Source organism: Columba livia, chromosome 2 (genome assembly GCF_036013475.1).
Source record: "Columba livia isolate bColLiv1 breed racing homer chromosome 2, bColLiv1.pat.W.v2, whole genome shotgun sequence".
Classification (NCBI taxonomy): Eukaryota; Metazoa; Chordata; class Aves; order Columbiformes; family Columbidae; genus Columba; species Columba livia.
The window spans coordinates 18,660,292-18,681,541 of NC_088603.1; the positions used below are offsets into that span (position 1 = coordinate 18,660,292).

The 21,250-nt window shown below is 40.4% G+C and overlaps 1 protein-coding gene across 7 annotated transcripts in view; it reads right to left on the reverse strand.

Moving 5' to 3' along the window:
• The window catches only part of MYO3A (myosin IIIA), a 122,200-nt gene extending 106,655 nt beyond the window's left edge, over positions 1-15,545 (reverse strand). For 2 of the 7 annotated variants that reach the window (XM_065050713.1, XM_065050708.1), the window contains exons 1-3: positions 12,133-12,274; positions 4,552-4,636; positions 3,087-3,269 (exon numbers count right to left, since the gene is read on the reverse strand). In XM_065050713.1, coding sequence (XP_064906785.1) covers positions 3,087-3,254 — 168 coding nt within the window. In that variant the 5' untranslated portion in view covers positions 3,255-3,269; positions 4,552-4,636; positions 12,133-12,274. Of the gene's footprint in view, positions 1-3,086; positions 3,270-3,671; positions 3,815-4,551; positions 4,637-12,132; positions 12,275-15,470 lie in introns of those variants that run through there. The other 5 variants (XM_065050714.1, XM_065050712.1, XM_065050711.1 and 2 more) reach the window with 4 other exon arrangements.
• Positions 15,546-21,250: the final 5,705 nt, after the last annotated feature.

The following is a 21,250-nucleotide window of genomic DNA, read 5'->3' on the forward strand; positions in this document are numbered from 1 at the left end:
GCCAAATAGAAATGACCATGGCAGACAAAAGGGATGCTTTGTGTTCCAATTAATTAGATTCCTCATTTTGTTCACCACCAAGGGCATCTGCCCCTGAGAAGACTTTGCTCACTTGTTTCTTATACAAGTCTCTACAATGCTAAATCAAACTCAAGTTGCTCATATTAGCCTTTTGTCTTGAGACCAGGTTGACTGGTCTCAAAGAACTTGGCCTGTCACCAGTATCTTTAGGAACTGGGTTATTAAACTTCCATATTGTGATTACAAGAAAAAGTCTTCTCACAAGGAAGGGTTTAGTCATTTTTTTTTTTTATTTGAGTAGTAGAACAACAGTAGAAATTTTCCTCTTTCAAAAAAAGGAGGAACTCACTGTAAGTTAATTTTCCCATAAGCACAACACAGAATACAGACAATTAAAAAAAAAAAAAAAGATGCAAGGAATGAGAAAAAAAACACAGCACTGAGAGCGGCAGAGGAAGGAAAGGGAAAAGAGTGGAAGATAAGAAGAGATGAAAAAAAGAAAATGCATCCGGCAAAAACAAGAGGATAGATCATAAATAACAAAACATAAAAAACCAAAGAGTCAAAAACCCAAAAAACTACACACAAAACATACAATAGCCCTGGCTGCCTTGGGGAAATTGGAGTAGAATTAGCCCACTGTCCTACTGTGATTTAATAGAGGTTTCCGTCTCCTGAGGGGTACTCAGATTTTTATGAGATTTTTACTATTACAAGGAGAAATGAAAAGAGAGAGAATGAAATTAATAGAATATTTATTCTGTGCATACTAAAAAGAAAAATCTTCCTCTGTATTTTATGAAGGAAGAAAACTTGAAATATTTGGTTGAATTTAACATATTTACCTGCATAAGAGTACCTCTTTTAGAAACAGTAGAGGGAATATTTTCATGTGAACTTAGACATTTGACAAAAAGAATTGAAGAGTTCTAAAGGATTAAACACGAAATGCTTATTTCAGTCTCACGTCACACATGATAATGTAGTTTAATTTGGAAACATGAGTTAAACCAAGTGATATAAAAAGACATTGCTTCTGCTTATTTTTTTTCAGTTTACCTCTCAAATGGCAGAATTCTGAAACCATCTTTAAAGAAAAAAATATGTAAAATTTAAAAAATAAAATAAAGTATCTTTTTCTTCATTGCAATGGCTCCCTCTGCAGCCATTGATACTACTTTCAGTTTGAACAAAAAGAACTAGCTTATTGCTTTGATGCTATTTCTAATATAGGATTGCCATTTTAACAGTAATATAGAGGTACAGCAGCTACCCCAGACATCCTGAAAACAGGAAGGGTGAAATAATAGCATTCTTAGAATAAAAAGGAGAATACATTAATGTAAAAGATTCAAGTCTTTGAGTGTGATATTGACTGCATTACTTATTTTTTTTCATTAAAATGAGGAATCTGTTTTCATCAGCTATACCTTTTCCCTCCTTCAGTTTCTTATGTTGCACCTTTATCCACAGTATTTCTTCTGTCTTCTTTACATTCTATGTCCTTATATCATACTTAGTCTGCTTCTCTTTCCTCTAGCATCAACTTTACTACCTCTTCTTTCTTACTGTCATCATACTTTATGCTTTTGCTACAACCTCCGAAGTGTACACAGCACTGAAAGTTTCCCTGACGCCTTCAGTAATCCCTGCCATAGCCACCTGCCACTTTAGAATCATTTCTGAACCTTGTGAAATAGATGAAAGCAGAAGCACTTCCTGCCATACAGGCATTTAGATGAACACCAAGTGCAAGAAAGTCCTGACTGTTCATTGTAAGAACAAGAACGTTGTTTACAGAAAGCTGCAGAATCAAAAATAGAGTTTGAAATGCATTTTAATTCATCAAGATCCTCATCGCTTGGCTGCAAATCACGTTTACTTTGGGAGAGGTGCACAATATTGAATTGAGGTGAGCCTCCTTTTGTTGCTTTGAAAGCACGCTGAAATAAAAACCAGATCAACAAGAAGCACAATAAAGATAAAGCAAGATGTTACATTTTCAAAAACACGTTTCATGGATTTAGGGGCCATGTGATTATAATTTGTCACTGTGTGACACGCAGGGGTGGACAGAGCCTGTGTGGCTGTGCAGCTCCACCCAGCACTGCAGCGTCCGGGCCCGCACAGCCTGCGCTTCCCTCCTGCCCAGAGGCCATGCGATGGCAGCATGGGCCTCATCACCCTGCCCTAGGAGCGCAAAAGATGAACCCAAAGGGGCCACCTGACACAGGAACAGCTCCTCGTCCATGTTTTGTGGGTTACTGTTCTTGAGAAAAATCCCCAGACACATGCAGCACCCCTGAAGTCAGTGGGGTTTGCCTTTACAAACCAGACTCAAGTTCCTCCTTACTACTCTTTGAGCATCAATCTGCCATTCAACAAATGCCAGTTATTGAGAACAAAACCATACTCTGCAACATAATAATTCCACCTCCCAATCACCTGGTGTTTTGTGTGTAGGAGCTATTGCCTTGGTATTTTCCATTTGGAACGATGGATACCTCTTTGGTATCTACGTATTTTGGCATACTCTGAAAACTCAGAGCCAACGATAACAATAAAAATAAAGTACACTACTTTATTTTTAAAGTATCACTCATAGCATGTAACTCAGCTAAAAGCATGTACTCAAAATAGACGCTTGAACGTACATCTAAAGCACTTAAAAGTACGTAACTTTCTTACTGGCTATTACGTAAAAGAAAAAAAAAAAAAAGAAGAAGAAAGGGAACAACAATAAAACCAGAAGAAGCTACGACTCCTGGTAATGAAAAGAAAAATAATCAGCTCTGCTTCTGAAAGTAAGAGATAAAGAAGAAGGAACCAAAAATAAGAGTAACAAAGTTCAGGTATATATGTGACTTCTACTATATGCAACGACTTCCAATATCACTTAAGATATGAAAAACACATTGCTAGCTAGCCTGATATTTAGCAGGCTCAAGCAGTTTATTTCACTATCACTTCTAATGCAAATGATCTACCAAGATTAAAAGAAAAAAAGACTACGTAAATTCACTTACAATTAGATAAGAACAAACCAAGTAACTTAGGTAGCTTACGTGAACAGGATCCAAAATTTTGACTGCTGCTTTGCTGCCATTTTTCTTATTTAACACCTTGAAAACTTTTCCATACGTTCCTTTGCCAATAGTCTCAATTATTTCCCATGTATCTGAAGGATCAGGAAAGCTATCAAATATTATTGTTTTCCCAGTCAACGGAAGCATCTCAAATGATGGCTCCTATGAAAAAGAGATTTCAGTGTTCACTCAATAAATGCTTAACAGCAATTGGTTTCCTACAAATGCAAAGAGAAATACACATTCCAGTCTCAAACACTAGAAATGTTTTTGCAGGTGGAGTGCATGCACTGAAAGCATAATGAACAAGGAATGCTGCACTTAATACACGTACGCACAGTCAACACAGTATGGAAAGAAATTCAAATAATAATTTGAACTAATTTCAGGCTTGAGTGAAGTCAGTAGAAGCTTTCCCATGCACTTCAATGAAACTATAATGCCACTCTGAGACTTTTTGAGGGGCATGGGAATGGGAGTCACATTCATAAAATCCAAAAGAATTTGGCTCCGTTACCAAGAATTAGGCATGAAATGGGGGAAAACAAAACGAAACCAACCTACCACCACGTAAATAGCAGCATTAGGTTCATTCAATCTTTTACAGCAAATGGTCAGTTTTATAATCCTGCTTGTATGGGAATATAGTGGAAGATCTGGTGAGGAGGTTACTTAAATGTAAAGACGCTCAAGTGACTTGCACCTGTCTATAGAAAAAGCACATACATCACACTAATTGTTTTACTGACCTTGTGTGCTTGATGAGTAGAACGTCTGTGTTAGATAACATAGGCCTGTGAGAAACTCTAGGCACCTTATCACTATGTCTGAGATTCCTGCTTTGTTGTGAGAAAGAGCGGGAGGCTGCGCCTGCCTGAAGCCTTGAAATACAGGCGAGCTCAGCAGGCCCAGTGATCTTCCAGCAGGGCTGGAAGAATAGAATAGAATAGGGCTGAACTGACCAGCGCCTGCGTCCCCGCTGGTGTCACCTCTGCCTGGGAGCTCAGGTGTGGCTTCAGAGATCCCCCAGTAGAGAGATAACCAAAACAAAACTTGCTCTTTGCAATGCATTCGTGGCTTCTGGCTCTTCTTGCAACATGCCTGCGTATGTATACACACTGCTCTTACTGTTTGAATTTTTATATAGATCTCATAAGATCAAGCAGATCAAAGTGGCAGATATTTTTACAGTATTATGATCTTCTGACAGCGAAGCATTCACAGCCATGGAAAATGTGTTCACTGAGGTACATTCATAAACAATTGTTTAACATACTGTAAAAGATTATCATTTTACAGTGATTCAATTGCATCCGTACTGACCAGGTTACACCTATGCCCTGGTCAATGACGCCTTCATAGTGACCAACTATCCAGCAGCTACAGTGGTAAAAATAAAGCACATCACCACCTCAGACAAAAAACAACAAAACAGAAACCTCACCTTTACCCGTTGTTAGGAACAGCCAAAAATTCAGTAGAAATGCATTAAAAATTACTTTCTCATATTCTTAATTGTAGAGCCGATACTGAAAAAGAGAAGGGGCAGGGAAGAGGACAGACTCAAGCTCTTACTAAGTAAGCAACCAATAAATAAGCCAGCTATTGAGTGCTTAAGTCCTTCCTGAACACAACATGCAGTAAATGACAGAATTTTCACATACCTATTTTAAAAATTTGTATATAATACTTTATAAAAAGACTGCAATGAAATTATTCTTGGATTTTTTATGTCAACAGCACAAATCTACACACCTAAAGCATTTTATATTACTTCAGTGACAGAAAATGCACTGTGATACTCCACGTATTTTTTTTATAAGGAACAGAAAAGCTTAAATTTCAGTTTCATCCATGGCTTCGAGCATACTATCCATACTTTCTTTGTTAATCTGCTTATTGATACAACCACATATATCCTACTACACATGAAGCATATATATCCACTATACATACAGTATGTATACTAACTAGAAGCAACTGAAATGGACTACTATACAAACATAAGTTGTACCAGCTCTTTCCATTATCTGACATGCTTGCTGGCATGTCACGTGTATTCAGACTAACTTTCCACTGGAAAATACTGGCTTGCCTGGGGAACATGTGGCTCAGGATTCTTCTCATCACTCTGCTCTTGGTTGATTAGCTCACTGGTGAGTGAAAAGACAGGGTTTTCTTCTAACTCTTCTCACCCCTCCTGCCCTTTTTCAACGTATACATGACTATTACCAACTTCTATGCCTGCTCATGCAGCGAGGTAGTGAATATCCTCTTAACGCCAGGAAACCTGCAGCAGTCTGTTGTGTACCGAGGGCTGCACCCAGTACTGGCTCAGCATCTTGATTTCAAGGGCTTTGGGAACAAAATGACCCAATTTTACCTGCTACAATGAAATGTCCCTTAAAACAAACCAAGGTTAAGGTCAAAGTAAAGACAGAAAATTAAGATCAAAAGACATGTAGCTGTAATATGTAAATCCTCAAATTTCCATTCCAGATACAAAATCCGCTTTTTCCTTCTGTCCAACCTCCCCCCTTGGATCCATATAGACACAAATCAGCCAGGACATTGACTGCAGTCTCTTCCCAAGGCATTACCTTTCCACCTCATCCCTAGTATTTACCCATGCCTTGGGAGTGCCAACACTTGCAGGCAAAGTTACCTCTTCTCCAGAAAATGACTGCTGGAGACACTGTCATATGTTTGCATCTTCCTCTGCAAATCACACCAGTTGCATATCACCTTGTCTTAAGAAAATTTACAACATACTTAATGCATTCAAAAGCTGTCATACTTAGTTCAATAATTTAAGAGTGCTATTCCAGAAACAATTATTCAATCTAATCCTTTGTATTTTGACTTACAGCTTCAAAATCATAACATGAAAAAATTATATTGAACACTGTATTTCCTCACTTCCACCATGTTTAAGAACAAGTCCCTGCAGACAAATTGTTCAGCTTCCGCTTCTATTATTAAAAATATATTAAATAAAATGATTTCAACTGTTCTGTTCTGAGTGATGAATAATGTTTTATTACATCTCAGTGAGGTTGAGAAAACTGATATTAATAAAAAATAAAACCTCATAATTCACCAATAAATTGGACTGTCTCTGGAATACGTCTGGATGCCCAGACAACTGAGTAATTTATCATACCCCTCACCATTAAAAATTTACTTTAAAAAACACAATTTACAACTTCATCCAAACTTCTGAGCTTGGAATGTACCCTTGAACCTCTACAAAACCCGTTAAAAATACTGCTCAGATTTTGGTTTTCCAGCGTCAGGCCTCATGTGTGCTGGGAGCAGCACCATGAGGTCAAAAGCAGAGCACCAGATAGGCAGGACAGCTGGCCAGAAAGAGCTGAAGGGCCATTATTGCACCATTATCTCCTGCTAATCGATGTCTCATGCAACCAGTCTCTTTTGTCTGGCAGCTTCCTCAGAATCTGCTAATTTAGGGAAATGGTAAAGGCCAAGCCTCCAAGCTGGAAAGTATAAAGTACCAGCTTACCCAAAAAGCTTTTGAAGTGGAGAAGAAGGATGAGCATTCTCACCCTTGGCTAGGACACTCGGTCTTTTTCTTTTTTTCTTTTTTTTTCTCGTAAGTGCACCAATTAAGAGTTATGGGTTACAATTTATGAAACCTTATGACTTGAATGGTGAATAAGTGAATTGATGTGACATACCAGTTTGGGCAAAAAGGGAATGGAGTCCCTGTTTGTGTGTTTGTTTTGTTTCTTAATGAGCTCAAGAAATTTTAAATCACAAAATAAGTTGCCCTGTAAATTTGAGAAATCCAAATGGACTGTGACACAGTGATTAAATTCAGGGTATTTGGGGAGGGAAAAAATAGGTTTGGAGTTCCAAGACAACAAGCCAGTGTGACCGTTTTTTTTTTGGCTTTTTTGTGGTTTTGTTTTTCCTCTAAGAGGGGGAGGTCTGGTGTCAGTGATCTGGCTGTCACAGTTCTAAGAACAAACTGGGTAAGGATTCTTTCTCAACCAGCCCTACATAATCTTTTGCTTCCTAGGTCACCTCAAACATACACACCCTGTGCAGCAGACCTCAGGTCGCATACTAGAGATATCCAGACTACACTCTCCCTCATTTTCAGTATCTGGCTAGTTTGGAGAGGGAAGGGGCAGCCTCATTAATTACATAGTATATCTCTTGTGGACTATCTGATTACAAAGGCATTCAATGAAGCACATTCATTACATCTCAAACCTAAGACACATACCAATTGCACTGTCCAGGGCTGTACTGTGAAGGCCACAGAGCCTTACAGACAATAGAGTCAAGTGGCAAAAAGCAACAGGCTGGGTTGCAAGCATGATGGAGCCTGAATTTCACATAGAATATTTCATGGAATCATAGAATGGTTTAGTTGGAAGGGACCCTAAAGATCACCTAGTTCTAAGCCCCCTGCCATGGGCAGGGACACCTTCCACTAGACCAGGTTGCTCAAAGCCCCATCCAGCCTGGCCTTGAACACTCTCAATCTACCCTCTTTCAGTTTAAAGCCATTACCACTTGTTTTGTGACTACATGCACTTGTAAAAAGTCCCTCTCCAGCTTTCTTCTTGATCCATTTTAGGTACTGAAAAGCTGCTACGAAGTGTCCATAGAGCCTTTTCTTCTCCAGGCTGAACAACCTCAAGTCTCTCAGCTTGTCCTCACAGGAGAGGTGCTCCAAACCTCTGATCATCTTCATGGCCTCCTCTGTACTCACTCCAACAGGTCCATGTTCTTCTTCTGTTGGGGCCCCAAAGCTGAATGCAGTACTCCAATAGTTTTACTGCTGTTTCATTCCACCTAAGTTTGCAACTTCTTTCTAAACCTTCCCCCACCCCAACATTTTCTGAGCAGATCTCCATCTCATGTGGATGAAATCATATCTGTTTCCTCCATGAGGACCTGATAAAATGAGATGCACCTTTCCTCATGTCATTCATTCTCCATAAAGGGAGTCTACATGATTAGCAGAACAGATACTTATTAATATATGACTAAAATGAATCCAGCCTTTAGGTTTCCATCAGCATCTTGTCTCCTGGCTACCACAATCTTCTGATCTTCAGAATTAGAACCAGAATCTTAATTGATTCCATTCAAAATCCACCTGCTGAGGCCTTCTTTGATGTCTTCTGGGGTTTTTTTTGGTCCACATTGCCCCCCTTTCCCATTGCAAACACTACTGGTGTTTAACCAGACAGCTCCTGCACACATCCTACCCTGTAATTTGCCAGCCATCTTCATATGTGTCATGGGAGGTGGATGTCAGGAGCCAGCAACACTAGCATTCATTGCCCATTGGGTCTGTTACCTCTGTGGAGGGGACAACTGCACTCCTTCAGATTCTGAAACTTAAACCTCTGCCTAATGGGTACCACAAAAATAATCAGCCTAAAATAAATAATAATAATAATAATAATAATAATAATAATAATAATAATAATAATAATAATAATAATAATAAGAAGAAGAAGAAGAAGAAGAAGAAGAAGAAGAATAGCAAGCAATGTGCATGTATAGACTGCTGTGGCTTGTTATATCAAAGAAAAAAACCCTTCTCACCTCACTCTTGCCCCCTGATGCCTCTATTCAATATCTAGTTTATAAGATCTTTGGTCTGTTACTGATATCAAGGCACGGTGGGGCCTTGAAATACTTAATACAATAGCAATAAAATCCCACAACACATTTCCTCTTATTTCATGAGTTTATGTCACAATGACAAGTACTTACAAGCATGGAATTTTTAAGAAAAGCCAAAAGCATGAGGCTACAATATGCCATTCATCATACTAAGACCTAGCACTTCCTGGATAAATGTCCAAATAATTTCATTGTTCAACCATGAACATGGACTGCAGCTCAGACCCTGAGCTGGTATAAATGTAGCTGTAATGAGCCATTTATGCAGCATACTATCTCATCCATCAATCAAAGAATAAGTTTTGCCCTCAAAATTCCAATACCAACCCCACTTAATTCTGGGGGACATTTGGCCTCTGATTTTGATGATGATACAACCCATATCTGAATGGGAACTATAGTCAAACCTAAGCTCAGTGTGAGCAGATTATCTAGTTTGGCAATTAGTTACAAACAAGTGTTTAGAATACAATTAGTTTTTATATCTTTTTTGTCAAAAGCTGAATAAACTTAACATTATCACTTCATTCAAAAATAACAACAAAAACATAATTTTGCATGATTACATAATTTTTGTACTATTCATGCGTGTATCTGAATTATCCTCTTTGATTGTACATCAGTTTTCTTACTACTTTCCACTCTATACATCCTCTCTATAATCATCTCTCCCACCTGCAAGAAACTTTCCAGAGGCAAAAAACCATCTTTAGCCCCAGTTACGGTAGATAAAGAATAAAAATCAGCAACCTTCTCTAATAATTAGTCCACTTCTTTCACTGTTATGTGCTTACATGTCTAAGAAAGACACAAGAGCTGAGATTCACTTCACTTAATATGTGCACAATATACCTACTGGAACCTAAGCTAGATACTATAATCCCATTTTAGCCAGTCAAAGCAATCAAAAATTCATTTACCTGACCTGATTAGCATCTACCTTAGCATAAGAAGAGTTGCTCTCCAGACTCTATTGATTATACTGGCCAAGTCTCTATTAACTACAACAGGAACCCAGTTATTCAGCTTCAGATGTAGACATGCTAGATGAAGTGAATTCTAACCTACTTAACCACTGGTAACAGAGCTATAGCTTGACAACTGACACAATGAGTATGAGCTCCATGCTACAGCCAGGGAAACTGCAAGCCAGCCACATCTCATCACCTTGAAGCTAGCAGGCAACTTGGACATTGTCTGATGATGCACAGAAAAGGCAAGAACCATGCAATGACATTCCTGACCAAATTTTAAACCCAACAACCGGACCCTAAATTAATGTAAACACAGAAATAAATGGTTACTTTAAAGCATTTAGAGGCAAGGAGTGGTGATAAATTTAGCTTAAACATAGACAATGTATTTCCTGGGCACAATTCAAAGCATATATGTTAATCTTAAGGGCTGCTCAAGGAAAAAAATGGATCAGTTTTTGAGGACATTCTTTAGTGTTCGCTCTCTGAAGGGCTGGGTAACTGCTGCTTCTGTTTCTAAAACCACTTTTCCTCTTTGCTGACTGTTATCCAGTGACAACTTTCCTAACAACGCAAGGCAGCTTTCACAGAAACTTGATGCCTCTGGACTCCTTGACCTTTGTAAAACTTCTGCACGCAGCAGAGAAACCGTACTGTGCGGTATTGGTACTTGATCTCCTTCTATTGATAAATGCATATTGGGTGTCCACACTGACATTTCATCTGCTGATTATTATTCAGCTGATCTCGACATTTCGACTTGCTGCAGACTGAACTGCCCAGCCCCGCTCATGGGAGGCTCCAGCTCTTCACTCTCTGAATGTTTTCATAGGGTGCTGCTGGAAGGGATCTACACCAGCATTAGGTTCCACCTTGGTTTTCTTCCATTTCCCCCATGTCCTGCAACAGTCACAGTCCTACTGCATGAGGAGGTTTACAGTTCTCAGGAAACTCATGGAGCCTCGTCCTGTTTTTAAGCAACAGGTTACAGAACCAGCAAGGGCTGTAAGCATTCAGGTTAATCTCATGCAAAGGGGCTGCCCACTCGATGACAGTCCTTCAGAGCTCAAACATGACATCAGTACAGGATCCCAATTTTTCGAAGGCAACCTTTAGTTACAGGAAGAAGGTATGAAAAGAACATGGAAACAAAATGCTAAATTTAATTATTGTAGTCAAGTTTAAAAGCTCAGATATTTTGAAAACAAATGAGAGCTAAAGATTTTTGTGGGAATTGTCATCCAACAGAAAATATTTATGCAGGGGCATTACAATCACAAAAACAAGATTGATAATGGAAGGCAGAATGGTGTTATTATCAAATTGTATTTGGAACTTGTGCCACCAGAAGTAATGAACTGACATTAGCAATCCATGAACTGAATCATATCCAGCTCATTTTGTGGCTCCCAGAAGAGAGGTGCTGCAAGTGATGAGAATAATTTTTCAATGACTACACACTAGATCAATACATTAGCAAAGAACCTAGCTTTCAAATCTAAAGAAGCACTTAATTTTCCTATTTTAACACAGTAAAACTTTATAAGGCCATAAAAATCAATACGGTGCCATCTCACTCAGTCCCTGTTTCTCAGGAACTTTAACAGCTGCGAAGTGGCAACTCGAAATGAATTTAGCAGCTGTATCAATGAGCTTTGGCAGGGCTTGAAATTAAGGTGATACAGCCATTTGACAGAAACGTAAGGAAGGCATTATGGACAACAAGCAAATCTGCTAGCACTTAACATCAGCAGACAATAAATTACAAGGTTAGCGCGTGTGTTGGGATGTTGTGGGCACGGTGATATTTGGCACGTCCCGCCGGGGCGCACCGTCAGTCACGCTGCACGGCCGGGTGTCCCTCGGGCGGGCAGCGCCAGGAGGCTCAGAGCCCCCGGGAGAAGCACGAAGCCGCCCAGACATTTCCTCTGAACACTCTACACACTTTTCTTACTCAGAAACTCACTCAAAGAAAAAAAAAAAATTGAACAAGCAGGATTTACCCAGGGGCCTGAACGAGAGAGCTCAGGGGACAGTGCCATCCCGCAGCCGCCGCACGCCCCCCGGGGCCGGGATCGCTCCCAGCCCGTGCAACCCCGCTCCCAGCCGCGCCGCCCGGCCACGCCTGCCCTCCCGGAGTGTCCGGCCGGACACGGCACCGTCCCGGCCCGCCTGCCGCGCCACCCTCGGGGGCCGGTCCGCCATGTCGGGGGGACCTGGGCCGCCCCGAAGCCCCTTGGCGGGGCGGGGCTGCCTGGCAGCGCTTCTGCCGCGGTGGCTCCCTGGGGACCGGGGTTACACAGCGGCGGCGGGACCGCCAGTCAGTCACCGGCCCCGGGACCCCCCTCTGCCCTGCCCGCCGCTCCCGGGCCGGGGATTACCCGCAGCGAAACCTCCGGTCTCCGAAGAGCCAGCCCCGCCGAGGGGGCTGGGGCCGCTCCACCTCCGGCGACCGTGCCTCGGATTCCCCCTCCTCCTTCTCCGGACGGCTCCGGCCCGGCCCGGCCCGGCCCAGCCCAGTCCCGCCTCGGGGTCAGCGGCGGATGAGCGCTCTGCCCGGCTAATCCCCCGCAAGCGCCGGCAAAGCCGGGAGGGCTCGGCCCGCCCCGGGCAGGGCGCGGTGGGGGGCGCCGGGGCGGCCCGGCCTCCCCTCCCGACGGGAAACGGGCGGCTGCCGAGCCGGCCCGGATGGCCCAAACCCACCCGAAATCCCGGGCCGATCGCCTTCAGGGCGGGGTCGCAGCCTCCAGGCCTGATCCACCCAGCGGGGGATTTCACCGCACCTGTCGGGCACGGAGCACCGAGGGAGGCTGCGGACCCAGTTTGGAGGAGCTGGGAATCGTGGCCCTGGGGCTGCCAATAGCCGCACTGCCCTGTGTAAATCTAATGGACTTACCTGGTCCGCTAAAAATAATTGAGATCTGGTACGTGCACAGAGCTCACGTTGTTACCTGTTGCAGAGAGGCTACTACATAGCACAACACAAGTGTAATACATGATAGCTGGGTGGAGTTGCAAGACAAAGTACTCAAAAGTTGGGAAATGGATTAATTCTATGAGTACAGCTCTTATGTGATACATAAGCCAGTCTTTAATTATGTTTCTTATGTTTTCTTTGTATGACCCTTGCCACATCCACTGCGAAGAAGCAGCCCAACTTAGCACTAGGGAACATGTGCCTCCATTGGAGGCTTCCGCTGTAGCACTGTGTCTCCTTCCATTTCTCTAATAACATTTGAATCCAGATTGTGTTTTCAGACAGGTCTGACATTAGGGGAGTTGCTTCAGAGCTGTCTATATTCTACCTCTTTTTATGAAAGCAGAATAGAGAGTGGATAATTCGTGGATGGGCTTTCCATGTGAATATATCCATGATGGGAAAGGCTGCTTATCCCATCCCAAACATCAAAGAAATTGCATAGACAAGAAGCCTTATAAAATTCCTCACTGTGGGAAAATCAATAGAAAGTTCTATATTCTTAAACCCCAAAGCTAAACATTAATGAGTCAGATATTTGTAAGAATAAAGAGCCTCCTTAATTCCCTTCATCAAAACACTACTTCTGTACTGTATAAAAATTGTTAACATTTTTAGACCATGCGGAGCATTATGCACATAGAAATTGATGAGGAAAGGTTTAAGGTGTCATATAGTCTTTATTAACTCCTTTCATTGCTGGCTGCTCTGTCCCTTCATAACCTTTCCTGCTCCCCTGGTTGACACCCTATACAAATACAAAAACAAAATGAGCTTACTTGGTTTATAATCCCAGTTTACTAATTGAGGTTGGAAGCACTAGCAGAATAGGGCTCCAGTTGTAAAAACATCCGCAAGTTTTAGGCTTGAATTGCTACATGAGCAGCATTTATGGAAAGCTCCCCCCTCCCTAAGACAAGCTCTCATTGATTTTAGTTGTGCCTACAAGTACCTGACACCCTTTGCCTTTAGGCTGTGTGTCTGACTGGATGGCAGGTCACATGCAGAAACATGACAGTCATATTCCAATTGTGCAGAAGCTTGACCACAGTGCACCATGAAAAAAGCCTAGAAGCCTCTCAGTGGAGACCCAGATGCAAAAAGCGGATGGTACACACTCACACCTCTTGGACAGAGCTGGTGTGCATCCAAAGCTGGAGCAAGGAGCTGAGAAGTGCTTAGACACAATCTTAGGGGCCAGAGAAGAGAAGAGAATAACTTCAGTGATCAGTTCATATGTCCCCTTCAACTCCTAGCAGTGCTGGCTGAAAACAAAACCACTGCTGCCCACCCTGTCTGCTTCTTGATATCTGTGTGCCAAAGTCACTGTTCTTAGATCTGAAGACCTGAAATTCCCTGTGAGCACCCCCTCTTCTTAGGTGAACTGGTCTGTGAAACTCCCCAAAACTAGTATCTGTTTTGTTTAGATGATCCTGAATGATGTATAAGTAGTGACAGCCCATTGCTGCAGAAAGAATTCCAGTTTAAACCAGTAAAAGTCACAACCAACCTCTGAAGCCTGTAAAGGTAGCCACTGTTCAAACAAACAGTGAGTTTCAGCCCTAAGTGAATTAAAATCTACGTGTCAAATAGAGACTGATTGTGCTGGGAAAGTTAGGCATGAGGCGATGCCATTCAGTGTCACGCAGCTTAGCCACTCTACTCCTTTCCCTTTATTTTCACTCCTCAACTTCCTCTTTCTCCATCTCAAGATGCCTTGGCTTTTGCCCCTCTTATTTTTTTCCCAAACATTTGTAGCTTTGCTTTTCTCTAGGAAGCCTTCCAGATGAGATTTCAGAGTTCCTGAGTGAATGCGGGTTTATTTTCCCTCTCCCCTAAAATAAATTTGTAATAATTAAGGGCAAGTCTTATCTATTGACAATATCTAGATATATATTAGAAGATACATCAAGTGTGATCATCTCCAGCCCTACCTGGTATGAGGTTAACTTGTGCTTAATGCTACAAGACAGCATCTATACTATGCTATCTTTTTAATAGATTGTGATTAGATCGGTTTCAGACTCTCTCCTTGCCTTTCAATATAGTTTTAAACTTAGTTAGAGATATTGTGAGTGTAAATCCGAAAACTATTTTTAAACTATGATGTGAGAAATGTGAAAGCAGTGTGAACAGACACCCTTTCAGAGCATCTTCAACATTAGATCACACTAGACAATTGCTTATAGAATAGTGTTATTCTTCATTGTAATATAACAGACCAGGAGCATACGTAAGTAGAATGGATCTCTTTTACTTCAGAACTAAGAAACTCAGACTTTTATGTTCCTAGAAGCTTCTAATGACAAGAAGAAAAAAAGATGCTCTTGTGATTAAAGCACCGAATTAAGACAACTGATTTACTTAATAAAATATTTCCTGGGTAGTGAATACCTGTACTACACCCAAATAAAGTAAGGATGACGCTGTGCTGGGCACTGTAGACTCCCCTACAAAAGGAGGTCCTCCTGCTGCTGGGCTCCAAATCCTGGGCTGAGCTCAGCCATAGAGGGCTTGTGGGACCTAAAACACGTTCCCTCTTCTCATCTATTTTCTTTATAATTGAGCTTTTAATTCTATTCTACCCATGAGGAAGTGTTTTGATGGCTAATTATGTACATATGCAAATAACAAGTGATGCATAAAAAGATCAGCAGATACATAAATGATAACTTAAGAAAATAAACAAGCGTGTTTAACTAGCAGAAGAGAGACCACCACTATAAGAATTAAAGAACTTACCTCTCTGGGGAACTGCTTTTTTACCTCTCTTGGGAACTGCTTTTTGACCTCTCTGACTGATTAACTGAGCTCAGCCTAGAGCAAATATGAGGAACTCCTCCCCTTTTGGTGTTTATTACAGAGAAACAATACTTCCTGTGACACCTGAGTAAATATCCTCTAGGAAAACCACCGCAGAGTTTGCTACAGATAGCTTATTATGCCTTTGATCATAAATACCGTCCACCATACTGAATTACCATACATGCCCAAAAGTGTATTTATTGAATGCATAGATTTATCTGAAGCAACCCTGAAGTTTGCCAGATGTTTTCTTTAGTTGATTGAAAGAGCCCCATAACCCCTTTTGAAGGTCTTAGGTGTGTGATCCTTGTAATCACATTTAAGGGGCTGGTTAGCTCAGGAGATTGTTAATAGGATACAAAACCTTTCACATCCAACCCAGATCAGTGCAGATGAAAAGTTGTGACTATTTAGCAGCTCTTTCAAGTCCTGTGACCTAACCCAGTTCCTAAAGGAGAAATGTTTATATCACTTTAAATTTACAGAATGTGGTTTTCAGGCTTTTTTTTTTTTTTTTTAAACTGCACATGTAATACAGAACATCTAACAAAAAGGAAAATAATTGAAAAGCTCAGTGGTAATTAATGAATCCAATTAAAACTGCAATCAAAATAATTTTGAAAATTCCACTTCAAAACTGTTTCCAACAAGCCCATAAGCACACATGAGGGTTAAATAATCAAAAAGCAGGAATTGCTGGGAAGTGGAAGTGATTTAGAAAACTAACAGTTCTTCACTAAAATGTCATTCTATCAGCCCCTGTCATTAGACCCAGGAGCTGCACATCTAGCACAGTATTGCTTTTAAATAGTGGCAGCCTACTCACACTTATAGATTCATATTCAGTAGAGAAAAAAAATATATATACAAGCAAGCATATGCAAGGCATTGTGTTGAAATCTCACGTCTGTTTCTACTTCACAATGTTTGAGGTAGCAGAGTTTTGGGGTTTGGCAGGTATTGTTTTCCATCTAAGAAAGTCCTAAGTCAGACCCAATTCAAACTCATGTCTTTTTTTTTTTTTTTTTTTTTTTTTTAATATCAGGAAAAGAGATATTGGAAAATTTGAAATATCAGACCTTCCATGGCTGTTGTAAACTATCACAGGAGAGAAGGCCAGGGGCCAAATGGTAACTGCAGAGAAGATTTATACCACGAAATGGCTTCTAGTGTCAGCAGTTACTTAGAGAGTGTACTTATCCCTTCCTTGGAACACACTGATCACCAAAATAACCTTAAAGGATTTTGCTTACGTGCAGTGATGTGAACTACTAAGAAGGTGGCAGGACATCTGAGGATTGTTGCTTTCTGCGTACCAGGGTGTAGTGTAAAGTGCCAATCTCGAAAACGTACAGATAAAGATTTGGGGCTGAAGTACTGCCATTTCCAAGTGTGCACAGCAGATCCCTCAGAGTCATGAAGCTGGCTTGATAGTTGTGGGATTAAGAAATTAAACTAAGGAATAAACAGCAGTCATGTGGTAATATTGCTCATGCGGGTCATGTTAATACAGCAGTTCTACTAACAGCTTAGAGATTTCAGGTTAGGAACCTTATATTTTCTTGCAAAATATTTTTGAATCAGTTGTATGGAGGGTCTCATTTATATCCCAGAGCAGCAGTGCATATGTTATGCACAATCCAAGTGAACAACAACCATATTTAATATATAAACTATCTATTTATTTACAGCTGTAATTCTCCATAGCCCCTGAAGGTTTAGGTAATCAGCAGTCTGGCATTAAGAAAAATATCCATTTAAAAATATCACCATCAACATTACTAAATATAAATGTATTTTGTTATACAAATAGGACTGTGAACTAATGAAGTATAAGCAGCATCCATGTATTGGTAATTGAAGCAGTTAAATTGATGTTTGGTATATACATCTAGTTACTGTCTGTGCTGTTTTGGTATGTACTTACAGGAGAGTTGAAAAGACCTTTAACTAAAAAAAAAAACCCTAGCAGAATCTTTCTATAAGGTGATTTATACCTTTTCCCCACTGAATTAAAATAAGACCTAAAATCCAGAAGCTGTTCAGTGTACAGGCTCCTACATAATATATAGCTGTATAGCATCTAGTATCCAGTCTCTGAGTTAATTGCATTCCAGGTCCTGCCATTTAACCATGTTTATTAATGGGGTAAATAGAGGTCTTTCCATATCAGGTGATAGAAGAAGGGTCAGTGTTGAGCAAGTCTGTCTTCTGCTTCCAAGGGGGTCAAAGCGCACAAATGGAAGTGTCAGCCAGGAATGACAGATGGCATTTTGTGTGAGTAAAAAGGAGAGGGAATCGGTTTTGATCGGTAGCCAGAGCACACACATTTCTTTACAGAAAGTTGCGCATGGGATCTGCCTGACCAGTAGGTCTCCAAGTCACTTGCTCACTTTTCTTCTGCCTGACGACAATTTTTTCAATCAGCCTTGACTAGTGACAGAGGATCCTCCATGTCCACAGCTCCCACAAACACCCATCACAGTTGTTCAGAGCTAAATTTCAGGCAGTGAAGATATTATGGTTTACATAAGAGCAACTTCTCCCAAGACTGAACCAGTTCCAGTAGCCTTGGCAAGAGTCATAGGGCACCAGTTCCTTAATCTGTGGATTAACTGGACATTGAGGCTACCATTTGGAAAAATTAAGCTTCTAATCCTTGTAATATGTAAGGAACTGTAAAATGTAATCTAAATATTCAGGAACAAGATGGACAAGAATGATAACCTAAAAAAATGTAATTAGTTTTATTTTGCTATGCCTTCTTTTTTAATAGCATGGGGTTTTTTTTAAAGCAAATACCATCATTTCAGAAGTGCTATGACTTGTGAGGTTAGCAAATTGGAGGCTGGAAGTACTCAAATTGCTATTGTTGGACAATTTCAAGTTTGGAATATCACATAGTATGCAGAATACTTCCAATGGATAAACAGAATGTCTCAAGTGTTCTTTGTTCAGCTAATTTTTTTCCTATTTTACACTGCTTCAGACATACCGGGAGCTTGCTGTCAAGCTGGATCATCCTCCCCTTGGAGCCAGAGGTAGCAAGCACATTGCCAGACTTCACACTCTTCACAAATCCACACTTCATTAATCCCAGACAGTTGCGAATTATCATACAAATAAATAAACCCTATAAATTCTTTTTCTTTCAGGCAAAAAAAAGGAGTCAGGTTGGTTGTATCACACTAGCCTCAAATGAAGAATGACAGCATAATCTGAGAATAACCTGGAAAGTTTGTTTTGTGGTTTTTTCTCCTTTATTCTGCCAGTGCTGTTATGAATTCCTCAGTCTCCTAATCCAGGGTCACACCGTATATGAGCCTTATAAACAGTTTCCTCTTCATGAGCCTGTCATTAATCTCTGAGGATGTTCCAAAGATAGCCCTTGAAGGATTTGGATTTGTCGTCTTCTTCTTCCTTTTAATCCCGTTAGGGAGTATAGCAAACAGTGACACAAACAGGATTACGTGGTGACGGGGCCCATGCCTGGCTGTGTGAGCAGCACACAGATGTGCTCAGCTCCGCTTTCCTGCTCTGCAGTTTGATCTCCTCCTGACTGCTCCTCCTTCTCCTCCTTTCTGGTTTGTTGTAAACGCGTTTGAGAGAAGACACTTATTTTGGAAAAATTACAGATTAAAAAAAAAAGAAAAAAAAAGAGAGAAGCTGTGTGCCATCCTGATTTTTAGCCTCTTCTCTGTCATTATCACCATATTGTGTCCCAGCGCTCCACCAGTTAACCATATGTAGCATTTCCAACACTTCATTCTCCTGAATGATGGGATGGCCTTATCATCTCAGCTGCTCGCAGGAAAGGAGGTGATTCTTCTCCACTCCTGCAGAGTACTTCCAGTATTTTGGTGGTGATGGTTTCTTTAGAACCAAATTGTCATTAGAACTTTCCAGATAATGAGCACTATTTGAAATAAAAACATTGATTTTGAAATACTGAGGTTAATTTAAACACTGAAGTATGAAAGGTACCAGTAAATTAGCTCTCTCAGAATACCTTCAAATCGAGGCAAAGAATTTAAAACAATGAGAGGCTGTTAAAACATCAAGAATTGTATGTTCCTGAAAGTATTAGTTGCATATTGATTATGGCAGCTAATGTGCTAAGTGGTCTCTTATCACACTATCCATGATCAACTCTCTCCGTTATTTGTAACTCCTCCAATTTGTCCCATTAGCTGCAAACTTTATCAGAAAATATTTTTTCTTCCAAGCTGTTGTCTGGAAAAAAATCTTTAGGATCGAGAGTGATCAATACAGACTTCCATTAGAAATATACCTGGTTTAGGATGGTTTTTCATTTCATCTTAGATTTTGAGAGTACAAGTAGCTGGTTTCTAATCTGTCCAATGGTGACGGATTGATTTTATAGATTCTTAGGACTAACAAAAGTTACCTAGAATGACTGGCTTTGGTACTTTATATAAGCTGCTATAGGTATCAAGGGTCCACAATTAAGAAGATGCTTCATCATATGTTCTGTCAAAAACACACATAAGGCAAACAAGATAAACATAATAACCCTCCATGTTTTTCCAACTAGAGTCACAGTTCTCAGTTGTGTCTTATCTGTGCTGTGTTACAGTTGGCATTATAAAAAATTAAAATAAAAGTCACAGAATGCATTTTATAAGTTTATATATAATTTCTATGTTAGTGCGTTGCTCATGTAAACTTATGCCTCAGATGGTATTTGACATCTATAAGTCACAACATCATGGCAGTTGTCCAGAGTAAAGGGAATTACTGAATAAGCTCCAAAGGTTTAAACAAGATTTAAATCAAAAAGCCAACATTCAAAACCCGAAGCCAACAGTCAAAAAAGCTTGTTTTCTCCATTATATTATCTAGATAGCAAAGAAGACTGTATTCCATGTGTTTGTTGAATAATATACATTTGCAAAGCTGAGGTAAACTTATCTGACTGTTCTTTAAAACATTTAAGTTGCAATTAGTGTAATGGTCCAGCAGTTATTGTGTCTAGCTGCTCTTCAGTGCCAGAACTGGATCTTTAGTCTACCTGTTAAAATTGCTTTTTAAAAATGATTGCTAAGCAAAACTGCAGATGAGCCATAATGGATCTAGCCATGTAGAAGTTTACAGTCCTGGAGATGAAAATGATCTTTATGAAGGTGCTCCAAGGTACTTGTTGAGTGGCATAAACTTTGCTCCTCAAACTCAGCTGCCTTTGCAGCTGCTAATGCTTAACTGTCTCTGAGGAACTCATCATGCAAAGTGAAATTTAATTTCAGTCTACCCTAAATTATGAGCATCATGTAGGGAACAGGTTTTGCCTTACAGAGTCCTGTGTGAACTGAACTCTGAACTAGCTTTCTCATCAGAGCAGTGTCTCAAGGGGTAAGAGACTGAGGGTGGAAATGTGTTGCTGACGGGGCTGTTTCACCAACTGCTGCAAAGCTAGGTGCTGGGAAGAACAGATTTTCCAAGATGTGATCTGGCCTAAGCACAGTGTCTCTTAATGACTGGTTTTGATTTTGCAACCATAATAAAGTTCACTTTATCTAATCAATATGTACTATAATAATTTATAATAACTAGTGTCTTTTCCACCTCCCTCACCTGTCCTTACACAATTGTGAGCCCACAAACACACTATTTGGAAAGACTAGACTAATTCTTATTTCAGATGTCAAGCCCATGACAAATTGAGAATTAATCTGAGGTATTTTATATTGGCTTGGCTT